This window comes from Hylaeus anthracinus, unplaced genomic scaffold, assembly GCF_026225885.1.
Source record: "Hylaeus anthracinus isolate JK02 unplaced genomic scaffold, UHH_iyHylAnth1.0_haploid 12002, whole genome shotgun sequence".
Classification (NCBI taxonomy): Eukaryota; Metazoa; Arthropoda; class Insecta; order Hymenoptera; family Colletidae; genus Hylaeus; species Hylaeus anthracinus.
Genome location: NW_026534349.1, coordinates 12,086,972 through 12,102,863, shown reverse-complemented (window position 1 = coordinate 12,102,863; position 15,892 = coordinate 12,086,972). Strand labels below are relative to the sequence as shown.

At 31.4% G+C, this 15,892-nt stretch overlaps 4 protein-coding genes across 6 annotated transcripts in view; 2 read left to right on the top strand and 2 right to left on the bottom strand.

The window, feature by feature from the left end:
* Positions 1 to 753: 753 nt before the first annotated feature.
* On the bottom strand, positions 754 to 6,371 carry LOC128891877 (BTB/POZ domain-containing adapter for CUL3-mediated RhoA degradation protein 3). 2 transcript variants are annotated; one of them, XM_054151796.1, is made up of 5 exons: positions 6,197 to 6,371; positions 4,673 to 4,985; positions 4,394 to 4,592; positions 3,648 to 3,795; positions 754 to 1,831 (listed from the first exon to the last, which is right to left on the bottom strand). In XM_054151796.1, the coding sequence occupies exons 1-5, from the start codon at positions 6,357 to 6,359 to the stop codon at positions 1,824 to 1,826; spliced, it is 831 nt and encodes a 276-aa protein (XP_054007771.1). In that variant the 5' UTR covers positions 6,360 to 6,371; the 3' UTR covers positions 754 to 1,823. The 2 variants fall into 2 exon arrangements, with proteins under 2 accessions (XP_054007771.1, XP_054007770.1); XM_054151795.1 differs by having other exon boundaries at positions 754 to 3,795.
* A 357-nt stretch (positions 6,372 to 6,728) lies between these two features.
* Positions 6,729 to 9,482, top strand: LOC128891884 (intraflagellar transport protein 20 homolog). Its single transcript, XM_054151805.1, has 3 exons — positions 6,729 to 6,864; positions 7,886 to 8,040; positions 8,577 to 9,482. The coding sequence occupies exons 1-3, from the start codon at positions 6,741 to 6,743 to the stop codon at positions 8,688 to 8,690; spliced, it is 393 nt and encodes a 130-aa protein (XP_054007780.1). The 5' UTR covers positions 6,729 to 6,740; the 3' UTR covers positions 8,691 to 9,482.
* Positions 8,765 to 15,367, bottom strand: LOC128891854 (probable protein phosphatase CG10417). The gene is made up of 6 exons (XM_054151752.1): positions 15,121 to 15,367; positions 13,777 to 14,056; positions 12,857 to 13,619; positions 12,624 to 12,768; positions 11,364 to 11,819; positions 8,765 to 11,245 (listed from the first exon to the last, which is right to left on the bottom strand). Exons 1-6 carry the CDS (start codon positions 15,229 to 15,231, stop codon positions 11,006 to 11,008), a joined length of 1,995 nt encoding a protein of 664 aa, XP_054007727.1. The 5' UTR covers positions 15,232 to 15,367; the 3' UTR covers positions 8,765 to 11,005.
* Positions 15,368 to 15,645: 278 nt separating this feature from the next.
* The window catches only part of LOC128891870 (heparan sulfate glucosamine 3-O-sulfotransferase 1), a 204,030-nt gene continuing 203,783 nt past the window's right edge, over positions 15,646 to 15,892 (top strand). For both annotated transcript variants that reach the window (XM_054151787.1, XM_054151788.1), the window contains exon 1: positions 15,646 to 15,673. The gene's annotated coding sequence lies outside the window, so the exon portion shown is untranslated. The remainder of the gene's footprint in view (positions 15,674 to 15,892) is intronic.

Sequence of the window (15,892 nt, the reverse complement as noted above, 5' to 3'; positions counted from 1 at the left end):
TACAAGGATGAAGCTTACCGCCTGGAATTCATGAATGCAAATGATGTTTGAGGTCCTTTTCTACCCGAGAAACTCATGCCGGTAGCTAGCAATTTGTTCCGCAAACACGGCAGACACACGCATCGATATCTCCATAATGATAAGAATTTACTTTCGCTGAATGAGAATCTGTTCTATATGATGTATGTATTATGTTAGTACACAGAAACGAAGGACACGTGGAACGGAGTAATTTTTTTTTTCTTTTAAATGGTTTTGTTTGACGTCGCATCTACTGCTTGGTAGTTAGCGATGGATTTAATTGAATTTCTGTTTGATTAGTGATACTATATACTACTGTAGAGTTTAGTGTTCTTGAGATAGTTGATGGTTTCGCTTAAGATTGCAGGCCCAAAGAAGGAAAACGGGAAAAGTATTGACCACCACTGATGCATTATTTACAGCACCGAGAATTTTCTAGGTAGATATATATAGATAATTTGCAAAAAAGTAACACAGTTGTAGTCTTAATACTTAATTTCGTCAAAATTTATTCGAAGAATAATTGGATTTTAATAATCTTAATTGAAACGAGTAAATATTAAAAATATTTCTATTTTTTTATTTAAATTTATATTATTAACATCCAATTATCTTTCAAGGTTAATTATTATGAAAATTTACTTACTACTCTACATCGAGGATTACACGTAATGTTAATTGTAATCATAAAATAATATTAACCAAGAAACGATTTTAAAATAAATAATAGCATATACATCATACACTAGTTTTATTACGCAATTTCATTTTCAGTATCACAGTAACACTTATTAACACTCTGAATTACATATTCGTATGTATATTTTTACTGTTAATTAATTTTATTATCATAATTATAGACAGTAAGAATATTTCTTTTGCAATTAAATTCACAGGATAGATAAGTATGTATATATACGTCTTGTTGATATTTTTGTTTGCGCTACTCTTTTATTTCTTTATTATGCATCTATCAAGTATTATTTGATATTTTCCTTCACATTTTAAAAAGATACCCTGTTCTCCAGACAATTATTATCTCAGATATTTAATGGCCCCACTTTTGCAAATTTACTTTTCTCAAAGAAAATTTGAAGAAAAATATTTTGCAAATCAGTCTTTTTCTACCAAATATGCATACAGATACAAATAATATTTGTTAAAGCACGAATTAAATACATATTATTAACGTTCCCTAGGTTTGCAGTGAAAGCTACAATTTAATACATTTTTCATAAAATAGTACATAATGAAATAATTATCATTACTTTTTCATAAAAGTTGTAGCGTTATCTATACATGGAGTAGGGTTATTTTTATTCGGTAGATTAAACTCGGTATTCAACTTCTTGTAGTATTACCATTTGATACTTTATTTTTGCCTTTGGATAAGATAATTTGGCAAATCTGTAAATTCACAATTGATATCATGTACAGACATCTTTATTATATACAGTTTCAAAAATTTAGGCAAATGCAAACGCCTGGAAGAGTGTGGATTGATAAATATTCTTTTGTTATTTGAGCAGCGACAAGTTGATAAAAAAAAAAAAACAAAAAATAAAAAACAAATAAAACAAAACATAACCTTCGTTTTTCTTTTCGAGTTATGAATTGAATGAATGAAAAAATTATTCAAAATCTTTATGAGTTACTCAATTCACCCGGATACAAGACAAAACTTTCTGTATATTTTTAAATTATTGTGAAAACGTTGATGGCTTGCACAATGTAGCTAGATTATAAATTTCGTCGATTTAATAAGTGGACCATGGCTACCCTATGTATATTGATGGGACGTACTAGTTTCCTGAAAGAAAACATAAATAATCAGTACAATTTTTAATTCACTCTTGACAACGACTAATTCTATTATTTTACATATGAAAACATGTAATTTCAACAAATGTTAAAGCTCGTGTCGGTTTTACCTGACAAGAAGGCCGCTAAAACTGTGCTCTACCGTGAGGTTGAAAAATTCAAGCAGCAATAATATTTTCATTAACATAATATATATTGCATTTAGCTTAACTTACATATTACACAATTTTATTAATTATAAAAGTTTATAATAAATATGAAATATGAACGACACTCACTACCTATAATTTTAAAATTTTTCCTTATATAAAATTATAGGAACTTAAATTTCTTTATGTTATCAAACCTTATGCTTTTCCATATTGCTATAATGTATACGCATAAATATCGTCTTGTATTCGGGAGAATAATATATGCGGACTTTTAATTTTTTAACTTTAGTAAATCAAGGAATAACAAATAATCTTTGCATGAAAGTTTCTTTACAGCGAAATAACTGTACATATGAAATTGGAATACATATGGTCCCTTCATTAAATTTAAGATTTTGCACCATACTACGAAAAGTATGCTATATCGGTTTGCAGTATACGTTGAATTACGACATGTTTGTTTTCATACATTGAAGTAGGTAACTAAAGTAAAAAGCATTGATATGAGAAAAAAAATGTACCACATTTTGGAATGATGTACAGAAATTAACACAAAGCTTATTCGCTTATAAAATTATTATGTTTTCCGTGATATAGGACCTATGTTTATATAATTTTGAATAACATTGAATTGTATCTGACTGATATCATTTTATATACTTTGTTGTAGTTATTTTACTGGCAGTGTTTACTCCACAGCATCCTTTAAGCAGTTTAATAGAATATCCCAATTGAAAAATGCAAAAAAAAAACCACATTTTTTATTTTATAAATTTATTGACATATGTAGAATTCTGTTTTGTAAAAAAAATGATATAAACATGTTAAATTTGTATTAATTCTAGCAATAGTAATAAAAAATATTGATAAATACGATACTAATAATAATAGTAATAATAATCATAATTTTATAATAGTAATAACTACAATAATAATACTTATAACAGGTAACAATGCAGTCCTATGTTGTGCAAGGTTTTATACAATTTATTATTCTAAATAACTGCTTAAAAGTTGTTATAGAGTATCAGATAGTAAATAATTCCATCGACCACAGAATGGCAACTTCGACTTACTTCTGCTTTTACTTCTGACAAAACATTTGGCACATAAATAGTACTCGCATCTTTGTTTTCTTATAGATACTTATTTCCAGATTTTCAATATGAAAATAAGAAATAAGAAAACGTTCTTACATTTTTTATTACCCTATATACCTTATTGCATAAGTATGAATTAATTCAAGACGAATTTGTCATTCTGTTTGAAATCAAAATTATCTGTAAATGATCCCAGACATGTAAAATAATTAGGATATATAGCTATATACCAAGAAAATATAAAAGTGTGATGTGAAACTTAGTGATAGCCCATCGTACAACCAATCCTGACGATATTGTTCGTTCATTGTTGTACATGAAAGGGAAAGAGATACATATATACGTATGAAAATATTTATGGATTCATACGTATGCATGGAATTTTCTATGTATCTCCTTTTTCACACATCTTACTTTATATTGGCTCGCGTTTTAAGGGCGAGGACTCGAACGACATTAAAAGTCGCAGGATGAGGAGAGGTAAGGGGGGCAAGGTTGGGTCAGTTGGTGTTTTGTTTGTTGGAGCGAAGGCGAGCCAAGCCTGAACGCTCACCCTCTTCTTCGTCAGATGTACAAGGTGGTGCACTGACCGCACCACGCGAGGATGTTGCTTGCATTAGTTCTTGGTCGGGACCATTTCGGTGTTCATATAATAAAATATTTAATGTCTCTTCATAAATTCTGGCCTCTGGAAACTCAACCTATGTATTGTGAATTAAAGTTTTACTTTTTCCCTTTGTATTCAAGTTAAGGAGATTTTCTGGTTTAAAATTGAAAAATTAAATATTATTTTTTTTTTACATTTTTTTGAAATTTCAGATATTAATTGATTGATATCCTTATTCTCATTTAATGGTATGATGTTTTTAAACTAATTACTGAATTTCAACTCATTGAGGTCTGAAGTAAATAAATCAAGGACCTTTTTCTTTTCTGAAATATTTTATGGAAGACAAATGTTATTATTCGGAAATTAGTTGTATCCTCATACTATTTTCTACATAAAATGTCCAACACTTTAAACATTCAAACTTAAAAATCGGAATAGGGGAAATGTTAAAACCATAAAAAAATATGAGCAATGTATATATTCTTAAAATATGTACAAAAAAAAATAATAAAAAGTTTGCAACCGCTACTGTGAATAGTGTTTATGAGAAAATAGTTTATGGAAAAAGCATCTCTATTTAGTATTTTAAGCCAGAAGACTCCTTTAATATAATTTTATATTATGCAATAAATACTTCCATAGTTAGCAGATATAAAACCATTGAAATAGTATACATTATTTAGAGTTACCTTTGTATGTTTCTTGTCTGTCGTATATACAATAGAGTGACAACAAACTTCTGCAACTTTGCGGCCATGACCATAGAATGTCCAACAACAAATTTCACTGGAGCCGATTACATCTTTAATAAATAGCACTCTACCGTTGAATCTAAGAGACATTTTGTCGAACAATTCTATGTTTTTTAACAGATTGTCATCTGACGTACTGCAAAGACAAGGCTTTTTATATTTATTTGTTTTTTGCTTCACTGCATATCACAATTTCTATGAAACAGGTAGTATCACCTTGTATAGGAATATTTGTTATTGTGCCTATTAATGAGTAGCTTCACTACTGGTTTAGTAGTGCTGCTAATTAACAATTGCTCTTCTCTTTGAGAAGTGATAAGTGGAACCCTGCAAATAGGTTCAGCTTCTCTCTCCTTACGAAGAAGTGCTTGCTCACAAGAATCAGCTAATTCGCTGATGCAATAAAATTTTGCTTCTGTGAGTAGTTCCGCCATTTCTTTTGTGCTCTCTGGTAATGAAACCGAGCCGTCCCTTAAGAAATTTAAGATTGTTCCAAAATGTTTACCACACCTGTCTATTAATATCCACCCTGTGAATACAAGTGGTAAAGCTCAACTACAAAATACTAATTACTTGTACATTTTACAATCTCAATAGATATATTAAAACACAAATAAAAATTGTTTACGACTTTAGAATAATTCTGTAATTAGTAGATGGATTATTTATCTAATTTCATTTAGCAATATAATCAATCCATTTGTCTATAATTTTCTGTTAGTGGTTAAAAGAAGGAGAGAAAAAGAGATTCTATTTGAAGTTTCTCCTTACATATTAAATAACAAAAGTATATAAGTCTTTCACCTATTGATTACATATTACTTATCATTACTTATAACAACCAAAATACAGGTGTTATGATTCATTAATTTTTTTTAAGAAATTGTGTTCATTGTTCATAGATGTTAAAGTAATTTTTCATTATACATATTTCAGTATGAGTTTTCTAACATTACAAAACTTCTTATAGGTGTTTAAAATGCTAATGAATTGTTTATTATACTGAACAATATAGTATTAAATAAATAAATGGACATGATTTTGTTGGTACCAAAACAATACAAGAATATAATTTGTTTTCTCAATGTTTTGACCTAACGATGTGGTGACTCTTTAAAAGAAATTATCTTTGTACACAGATGGTTTTCTTTTAATTTTTATACAACTTATTTATATCTATGATAACACACTTGACTACATGTAAGTTTTTTCATCTTGGCTTTGTGAAGATAAATGATACATTATTAGATACTATTATTGATTGAATAGTCTTACAAGCTAACCTAGAAATAAAAATACATACAGCTATAGCATCATGCTCAATTTTCATATACTTTCAAATGTTGATGATGTACAAATCACTATCTGTACAATTCTGTCATCTCTGTTACTTAATTAACTTCTTTCATCATGTGTTCATCATCATCATGTTACGATGGACTACTATGTTGTTATGTACAAATCAACAAATTTGATTTGTCTTCTACCATTGCCACATGTAATTTGATTTACATTCAAACAATATGCAGTTTTCATCCTGTTCCTTATTTTTAATTATTTGCAACATCTCATTCTCCTGAAGGAGCCTGCATTGTTAAGTCAAAACATTATTAAAGTGAATCATATTATCTTTGACCCAGTACAAACAAGATCACATCCATTTAATTATCCGATACCTTAACCAAAAAAGAAAATATTTACTTAAATATCTAAAAATTGAACATTTACGAAACGTCTCACCTTCGGAGTCTGTGAGAATTTCCATGCGACCACTAAACATAGCACGTAGCATAGTGTCATGCTTTTGCAGTGTACCTAAAGTTGTGTAGTGTAAGGAACCGCCGATATTGAGCTTGACATACTCCGAAGGATATTTAATTTCTGCTTTGTGATCTCCAGACATAACGAATAACAACGACAAGATATTGTAATGATTAAATAATAAAGAAACGTTCAAGAGAAAGAATATTGATTTTGTTAAATGTCAAACCCAAAATATAACAACAGAGAAAGAACGAAGGCGTTGCGACTGTCGGACGACAACGTGAGAAAACGATAATCGGTAGAAAAATATTTTATGTAACGTTTATTAGCCTCATCTTGAACGTTCAAATCTTACTAAACAGCACGATTCACTGATCTTTTATGTCTTATGACTCGATGAAAAAAAATACACCCTATCGTACCCCCATTTTGGTGAGTGACTAGCATGAAGAAACGAAGACTAGCCCGAGATACGCGCAGGCGCGACTAGTTGAGACCGATCGTTTGTTTATTTAAGAAAATGGCCGACTCTTTGGCAAAGTATGGGATTTACATTGATGATTTAAGTAAGATACGTGTATTAGAACCGGAAGTGGCGAATCAGACAAACAAGCTCAAAGAAGAATGCCGGAATTTCATTTCGAGTGAGTCTTATGGAAATCATTGTAATTACACAACGTAATTTGCATTTGTTTGCTGTTTTGGTACGCGTGAGTTCGCTACAAAGGTGTTTTGACGAGGTTTGTCGCTTGGCTTACCTCGTTATTTTTTATTCTTCATGAATTCAATAATAGTTCAATTCGTTTTCGGTAAAACAAATGCGTGTACATGTTTGCTGATAGTAATTACTGCCATCTACAGCAAGTCCTCGACGTACGCGGTTAATATGCTCTGAAGCTTTACGCATAAGTCGAATTGTATAAATATGATATAATGCAGAGAGAAAGAAAGATAAATTCCAGGTTAAGAATAATGTCGAAAAGAAAGAAAAATGAAGACAATGGCGATTAACTTTTGCTTAGTCGTACACCTTTTTAAGACTGATTAAATTGTTTGACCTAATGCGATATTCCTAACAAGACTGATCGATTTTGGAAAAGGAAACATTATTCAGTATGCAAATATAGACGTATAGGTGTACAAACTGTGTAAGGGCTCATATGAAGACACAACTGCGTATATACAAAATTCGTGTAATTTGAGGTTTCACTGTAGATGTGCCGCCTTTGAATGAAGTTGCAAAATGAATCTTACATTACAATTTGAATCCTTTTTGTGTCTGACATTTTGTTATCTTTATTATTACCATAAATATTTACAAAATTCGTATAATTGGTTTGGATTCGAAAGTAATTTATTTTGACGAATTCTATCTTGATATGAATTGTTAAGAAAAATTTATCACAGATAATAAAAAAGATTACTTTTTATATTTTTTATTTGTTTCATATATATGCCCTTTCAGTATTAGCGTAAAATTCTACTGTAAACATCTGGACATTCCTTTTGCTTAATATAAAAGGAATATTTTTTTCGTAATGAACTCGAAGAATAATTTTTTGACGAAATGTTTTTTAAATCTCCATTTTACAGAAACGTTTAAATGTTCTTAATTCACTACTTTATTTGTTAACGTATGTACGCATATTGTATCTTTTTTCTCAGAAATTACCGAGTTTCAAACGAATTCCGATGAATTTATACAAATAATTGATCGATTGGCGAACGAAGTGGAAAAGGAGAAAATGAAAACGATTGGAACCCGAAATTTACTTCGTTCCATGGCGAAAGAAAGAGAGGCTCAAAAACAACAAATTCAGGTTGTTGTACGCTAAATACGTCTACATACATATAAATATAGAAATAGAACAGTCAGAAAGAGTCAAATAAAAAAAAAAACTACATACCGAACATAAATATAGTAAACAATTAAGATATCTATAGAAATTAATGGTTAAGGACTATGTTATCAGTTGCTTTAACTCACATCACATAATTGCTTTTTTAGCTTGTAACTGTTCTTTGAAAGTCATTGTGTCTCTATTCACATTACCGAATTTTTCCCAAGAAAAAATAAAGATGTTAGACACCGTAGGAAAATAATATTAATTACGAAATAAGGATAAATTTAAAAAAAAATATTAATCTAATGTGTGGTCTGATATTTTTTGTTAGCGTATAAAATATCTACATACGCATTCGATGTTGTTTTGTTTTTTTTTCGATCATCATCTTTAATATAATATATTATTTAATTCCATATAAAAATATATACGAAATAAATAGGTAGAAATAATTTACTAAATTAGCTTTTAATTAATACAATTTAAAAGAACTTAACATTTATTAATTACAGGCGCAAATTGTTGAGAGATCTATGGAGCTTGAGAGACTTCGTATACAATATGATTCTTTAAAAAAAATTGAAATAGAACAGTTAGAAACCATTGAACAATTAACTGTGAATTAAAAACTTGAATCAGTTAAAAGAATTGTAATTAATTGTAATTTTCGATTTAAGGAGCGCAAGTAAAATTACAAAAATAATTAGAGCGACATATATTATGAAACAAGATATTTATACATAAGTTTATGACGAAGTTTGCAGTTAAGACGGTATCGGGGTTTAAACCCTTCTTAATAAGACGGCGTCGAATGTACATACATATTGTGAAGGTTCTCAACCCCTGAATCAGAAAGGCACATCAGTTAATTCTGACAATGAGTGATACTAGGTACTGCTTCTAGTATTCATATGCTATTGATCTCCTTGACAATAGTGTTATTTTCTCCTTTTCGTAAATGTTACGATTATTTTCTTTCTATAATTAAGAACAGTTTTTCATACAATTACTGTCTACTAACAGCCGCAATTACATGTGAGCATTGGTAAAAGATGAATAACAATAAAAAAGTCTAAAGCAAGTTGTGAAGATACCGCGGATAATTTATATTAATTGTTTATCCAACAGCTATACTGTTTTAGTGAACAGAAACGTTGCATTTTGTAAATACGCAATCGTTGCGGTATTCTATATGATGAAATAGTGGTATAATGAAACCATGTTTGTGAGATAACAAATATCTTGTGAAGCAGTATTTCTATATTTTACTTATTAAAAATGTTTCTTATTTATGTATCATCACCATGTAAAAAAGAAATCGAACTAGTCATATAGATGAAAAACTATGTAAGCACATAGTGTGGATATAACGATTTCGACTGAAATAAAGTACATACTTCTTAAAAACAGATAAATAATTTAAATATTTTCCCATCCTCCCTTTTTACACATTTCTTATGTTAATTTAGTCTACTTTTCAACACATATTTTATGAATGTTCAAATTGTTTGCGTTTAGATTTGAATCTGATTAATAATTTTATCAAAGTATTTTTATCGTTTAAATGAATATCGTGATACGTTATTATAAATTTGCAGAACATTTCTGATGTTGTATGAAATTTGAAAAGAAATTTAGAATTTTTCAAGTTAGATAGTACCCCATAGTACAGCGCATACCCTTTTACCAGTATTTTTAGTACAAGATCACAAATTGGTAACGCATAATACGCAATTGTTCTCAATACACGATACAGTTTACACATATCGAGACTACTCGCACACCCATCCATTCAACCACTATACCCAGGGATTCAAAAATAAACTTTATTTCGTAAAAGTAAGAAATGGTATCGTGTTGAATTACAAATATAAATCCTATGGTCTAAATTTATAAATATGTACAATTACATATCTACTATGGATGTCATCTAAAAACTCAAAGAGTATATTTCGTAAATGTTGATGGAGCAAATGGGATGATGTGTCATTGATATAATCGGGTTGTTTTTTATGTAAAAATCGAAACTATAGACACGAAGAAAGTCGTTTGAAAAATGTGAAAGTTTAAAATCAAATGTATTTTTGACCTAATCATTACTGTATCTTACGCACTATTCGTAAAATCTTACAAGGCTTTGATTTAGTAAATGATTTTAGACTGATGTTATTTATACTTGCCATCTACCTTATCATTACCATAGAAAGTACTTATAAAGAGAAACATCTATTACTTTGTTAATTATACAGAATTATGTTTGAATACCTTACCTATTTTGTACACGATGTTATAAAAATGTTAGACCGTATAATGCATTATTCATTAATAACACTATCCAACATGAACTTTGTTCTGCAATATCCACTGAGTGATTTTTATAGTGTTTCTCGTCCTAAATACGAATCTGAAAGTCAAGTTGTTCTATTGCTAGAGTACTACATTTTCTCTCAAAATCGATCGACTTTACAAAACCTCGCGTTTTTTGAAAACTGAGGGTGATGGACCAATTTGGCTTCCAGATTCGTATTTAGAACGAGGAACACTATAAGAATCTCCTAATGGATATCGCAAAACCTAAAAAAAGTTTTAATTTATTGGACAGTGTAACAAATGCAATGAAACTATTTTAAGTCATCGATTTTCGCGTAAAAATTAAAAGATGAATGTTCATTTCCATTCAACAAAAAGATTCATTCACATCATAGTAGACTTCTAATACGATGATGTAACCAGTAAAATATCATCCTCATGTGCTCCAACTCATCAGTCTGCCACCAATAGCCAGCACTAAGATTACTTTACATGTTATTTGAAGTAACTGTATTGATCGCCGTCGAGTATCCGTTCAAAATTCACAGTTCAATAGAATTACAGCATTTTACATAAATTCACATTCACTCATCTGTCCCCAGAGATCAGTTTATAACATTTAACACGAATCTCACATAGTTGCTTCGGTTTTAGGACGTTTGCAAGGTGTTGTCGTGTTTTCTTGTGTAACACAGTCATTCTCTTCTGTGGGTACAGATGGCGATAATGCCCTCTTATCAGTACATACTTCGACAGTAGTACTGTTTGTTACGGTGTCAACCTCGTGTTTAAATCGAATTATTACAGCTGTCATATTGTCACATCCAGTACCATCTCCACGGGTGTCAGGTGCGAGACAATGATCGAATAGCTGTAATAAATATAATATTTTCATTAGTAATTAAATAAAAGTAATTAGATAAAAGTTTACTCAGAACTATTCAAATAACACCCAACTTTGACAAAGTATAATCAATTGGTATATGTACCTCTTCGCAGATTTTCGAAAGATTGTCGTAACTGTTTGTCAGGCGAGAACGGATAAATTGTATAACATCTTGACTCGACATGAAGTTCCAAATGCCATCACAGGCAAGCACCATGAACTCATCTTTGTCTGGTTCGATTGTGATGTGCCTCACATCCGGAAGTGCAGAGATCATTTGCTCTTGTGCCGGTAAATCAACGTTTTGTTTATATGCATGGTCACCGAGTGCCCTTGATAAATTAAGGCCACCATTTACTCTACCATCAGCTGTGACTTGTCCACCAGCTTTTACTATGCGTTCCATTTCTGGTTCATCTTCAGGCTTGTGATCTAAACTAAGTTCAACTGCTTGGCCACCTCTACATAAAACACAACGAGAGTCTCCAGCATTTGCTACATATAATTCGTTGCCCTTCATTACTGCAACTACTGCCGTGCATCCACTATCATAACCTGGCTGTATAAATTAATGATTCGCATTACTTAATTATAAAGCATATATACTTAAACAATTTTTATTGTTTCTTATCAGGGATGGACACGTTTAAATGGTTTTATAATTGATATACAACTGACAAGTGAAAAATATATCATTGTTTCAGACTGTGAACATATTGTATAAATGTGGCGTTTGTTCTCCAAACAGTCTTCAACAAACAAATAGATTTATGATAATTGATATATTTTAATAATACATTTTTATTATACATACACATATATAAACAATTCATGAATTAATAAACATACATTTTTCAGAAAATTTGTAGGAATTTACCAATGTAATCATTTTTAATGATTTACGAACAATTATATTGGTCAACTTATAGAAACTACATACAAAAATTGTAAAAGATATGTAGTTTATAAGTTTATAAAAAATCCATGTTATTATGAAGTTATATATTTATATAAAATTTAGAAAGCAAACATTGCACTCATATCATACAATCAAATATCAAAGTAAATAAAATATTCTTTACTCACACAGGTATTGAATATGAAATACTAATATATTCAACATTCACCGATCAGGCAATTACATCATGCCTTTGTATTCCATATTTGATGACAAAAAAATAAAATAAAAATATTCTGTATTTATACAACTACTGTATACAAGCATGTACCTTTAAGCATTTGACTACAAACAGAATACAAACTGGTAAGGTGTTTGTCATTTGAATACATTCTGAAGTATATTTTGCCCATCCCTGGTTTCATCAATGTTGTATGTATTTAGTGATGACATTATCATACATACCTCTTCTGTGTCCATCATAAGGCCCTCGCTATCATCGTCATCATCATCATCATCAATGTTTCCATCTCCATCCTCGTCTTCTTCATCTTCGTCTTCATCACTTTCATCTTCATCAACATCTTCTGTGTCCTCTTCATCACTGATACTATGTAACAGAAATATAATACAAATTGTACATCAGAGACTATAACTTTGTACATAGAGAGAAGCATGTTTTTATTAATGATGTCTACCTTTCTGGGATTCCATCAAATGTTTCATCATTCTCGTCATCATCGTCATCTTCCTCAGAATCTACAGCATCTTTTTTTAGAAGGGTATGATATAAAGTAATAGGTTGAATTCTTCTTCTACCGGTACTGCTTATTCGTTCTTGCTGCCCTGCATCCCCATTTTCTACAGGAATACATGAACTACTTGATACATTATCACCCCCACTCTTACTACTGTCTGCATCTCCGATTCGTTTTGATTCTGCACCATTTACTTCTACTTCATTTGCATTTGATTCTGCAGATGTTATTTTGCCAGGACTTGATACTTTCTTGTCTATGTCTTCAGAACTATCAGGCATATCCACACTTTTTGTTGGCTCGACATCTGCTGTTGATCCAACCGGTGGAGATGCATGTACATTTCCATTACTAGTTGTTGAATCGAGAACTTGTTCAGCTTCATTACTTCCAGGACATTCAGATTCCTTTCTTTCCATCGTGCTGGACAATGTTGATCCACACTGTTGGCTGGAACTGCTCACGTCGGTTTCATTTGTATTCCATGAAGAAGATGATGAACAACCTGCACCAGATGATGAACTTGCTTTTTCTCTACCTCTGCGACCACGCAAGAATGGACTCGCCGAACAAACTCGTTTATTGCATGTTTCATTTTTCAGATTTTTTACGAGAGGACTTGATTCCGATTGATATTTTGCCATCACTTCTTCCAATGGCATTGTTGCTTCCATACATAGATTGTTAACATTTTCTTCTTCATCTATATGTAATGCAATGTATAAAGACAACTTTATTAAATATATCTTTTGTACGAAGGAATAAGTGGACTAATATTTACAAAGATATAATTAATAGTATAATTCATTTAAATATAATTCATTAGGAAGCATATCTTGAGTAAACAGAAATAAACGCACCAGATTCGTTTAAATCATCTTTCTTTTTATCTGATGTGGATGTTCCTGCGAGCTCCTTGAGAATAGAAACTACGTCAGGTTTCTCAAGAGTGGCATCGAAGCCAAGAAAGGCATCGATCAAAGCTTGTCTAATGTCTCCTCTTTTGTATGCATCAGTTTGTTTAATAAAGTCTGGGAGATTACGTGCACAATAAGTTGCCACTTCGTGTCCACCGTGACCGTCGTATACAGCAAATAGGGAAACATTTTCATCAAACTCTATGCAACAATTGTGTGCATCCTATGAACAAATTAATTACAATGCAGATATATATCATAATAAAATTTACTTGAATTTTACAACTTTTATATCCCACACTATATATGCTTTGTGTAATCAAAACTGAACAGGTGTGTCTTTAGAATATTGCTTTCGTAATAGTTGGAGATACATTGTATGGAGTCATTTCAGATTATACATATTTGCTTATGCACCTACTGAGGCTGATAATTTACACGTGAGTAACTTAACAAAAATTGTTCTTTAACCAAATTGTGACATTAAAATTATTACAAATTATAAATACATCTTGGAGGTGAAATAGATTGAAATGAATAAATGTATGAAATACGTTTAAAATCGTAACATTGGTATACAGGAACAGTAGTCAATGCATTAATGTTATAAATAAAATGAAAACTTTCAAATGCATCGTATAAACAAGGTTATCATCTACTTCGTTACCACACGCGAATCGATGGTTTCGTACATAAATAATATATCACACAATTTCATCAAAATTCACTATTAAAATCTCCTGAAACGATACATTTTGTTCGTTACATCGTATTATTTAAAAAATATCTATTAGAAGTAAAATCTAGATCGGTTAATCGAATAGTTCACTCCGAGAGAAACAATTCTGACAGTTGTATTGCTTTCCTATTTCTATGCCGTGCAATAGAAAAATAACATCGTAAAGTATAAGATATGTATATAGGATATCGTAAGAAGTTTGTGTCGTTTTAACAGAACAGAAAAATCTTTATACATCGCGATAGTTATCTCGTTAAAACGTATTTCGAAACGTTCTGATAAATGTTATTAATTTTGTAACGGCGCCGTTTACGGTTTTCTTTCCACGCAAAACGTTGAAACATTTCCCGTTACATTCGGCACAGTATTTTCCGTATCGTCCCGTCGAATAGACCGAATTTCGCGCTTCGAAACATAGGTGGATTACGTTTGCAGTGGATCAGGATGGATGTCGTAATATCCTGGTGAAACGGTGAACCGGCAAACCGTTCTCTGACCGAAACGAAACTGGGTAACGGTGCACTGGCCGCTCGAGGGTTTTAGCTTACCTCTTGACTAATTCGCCAGCCTTGCATGGAACTCGCGCCGAATGCGACATTCCTCCCTACCTCGTCGCTCGACACTTTCTTCGTAATCGGCTCCGACAAGTATGCACCCATTTTCGTTTAAACTGGCGATCTTTTCGTCGATTTTCTGGCGTCGCGTAATATCACAATATCTCAATGAAATTACTATTCGCAAGCGCGGCGCACAGTCGTTAACTAGCCTCCATGACCGGTTTGGGATTCTGTTTTCACTGCGCCTATGGCGCCATCTGGTCCGCCGCTTTTCTGTACATGCGCACTCCATTTTCGCGCCAAACTTTCGACGATTTTTCGTTGCTACGAAATGGCGGTCTAGGAAGGATAAGTAAATTTCGTTTGGAAAAGTATTTAAACGCGATATATCTTACGAATTTGTATATCGATAAGTGAGCGGATGTAATTTTTGGAATAAGAAGAGCGTCGAACGGGAAAACGCTGCATCGACTAGGAATGTCTAATTACCGCCAATCAACGTTCCGAATCATCACTGGTCCTTTTCAAGAAACATTACGGTTGGGTATGTATATTTGTAAAAGTTATACAGGGACAATGTGATTTTTCATTAATCTTACGTATAAAATATGTCCTCCTGGTCAGTAAGTCAAGAGCTACAATGCAACTCAATTTTTCATCATTTCTATTCTGTTTTAAAGTTGAATATTTGAAAATCAACGTAACTGTTCAATCACGACGATTCCTCGAATAATGAAATCTGTAGTTCTTCATTGAGAAACAT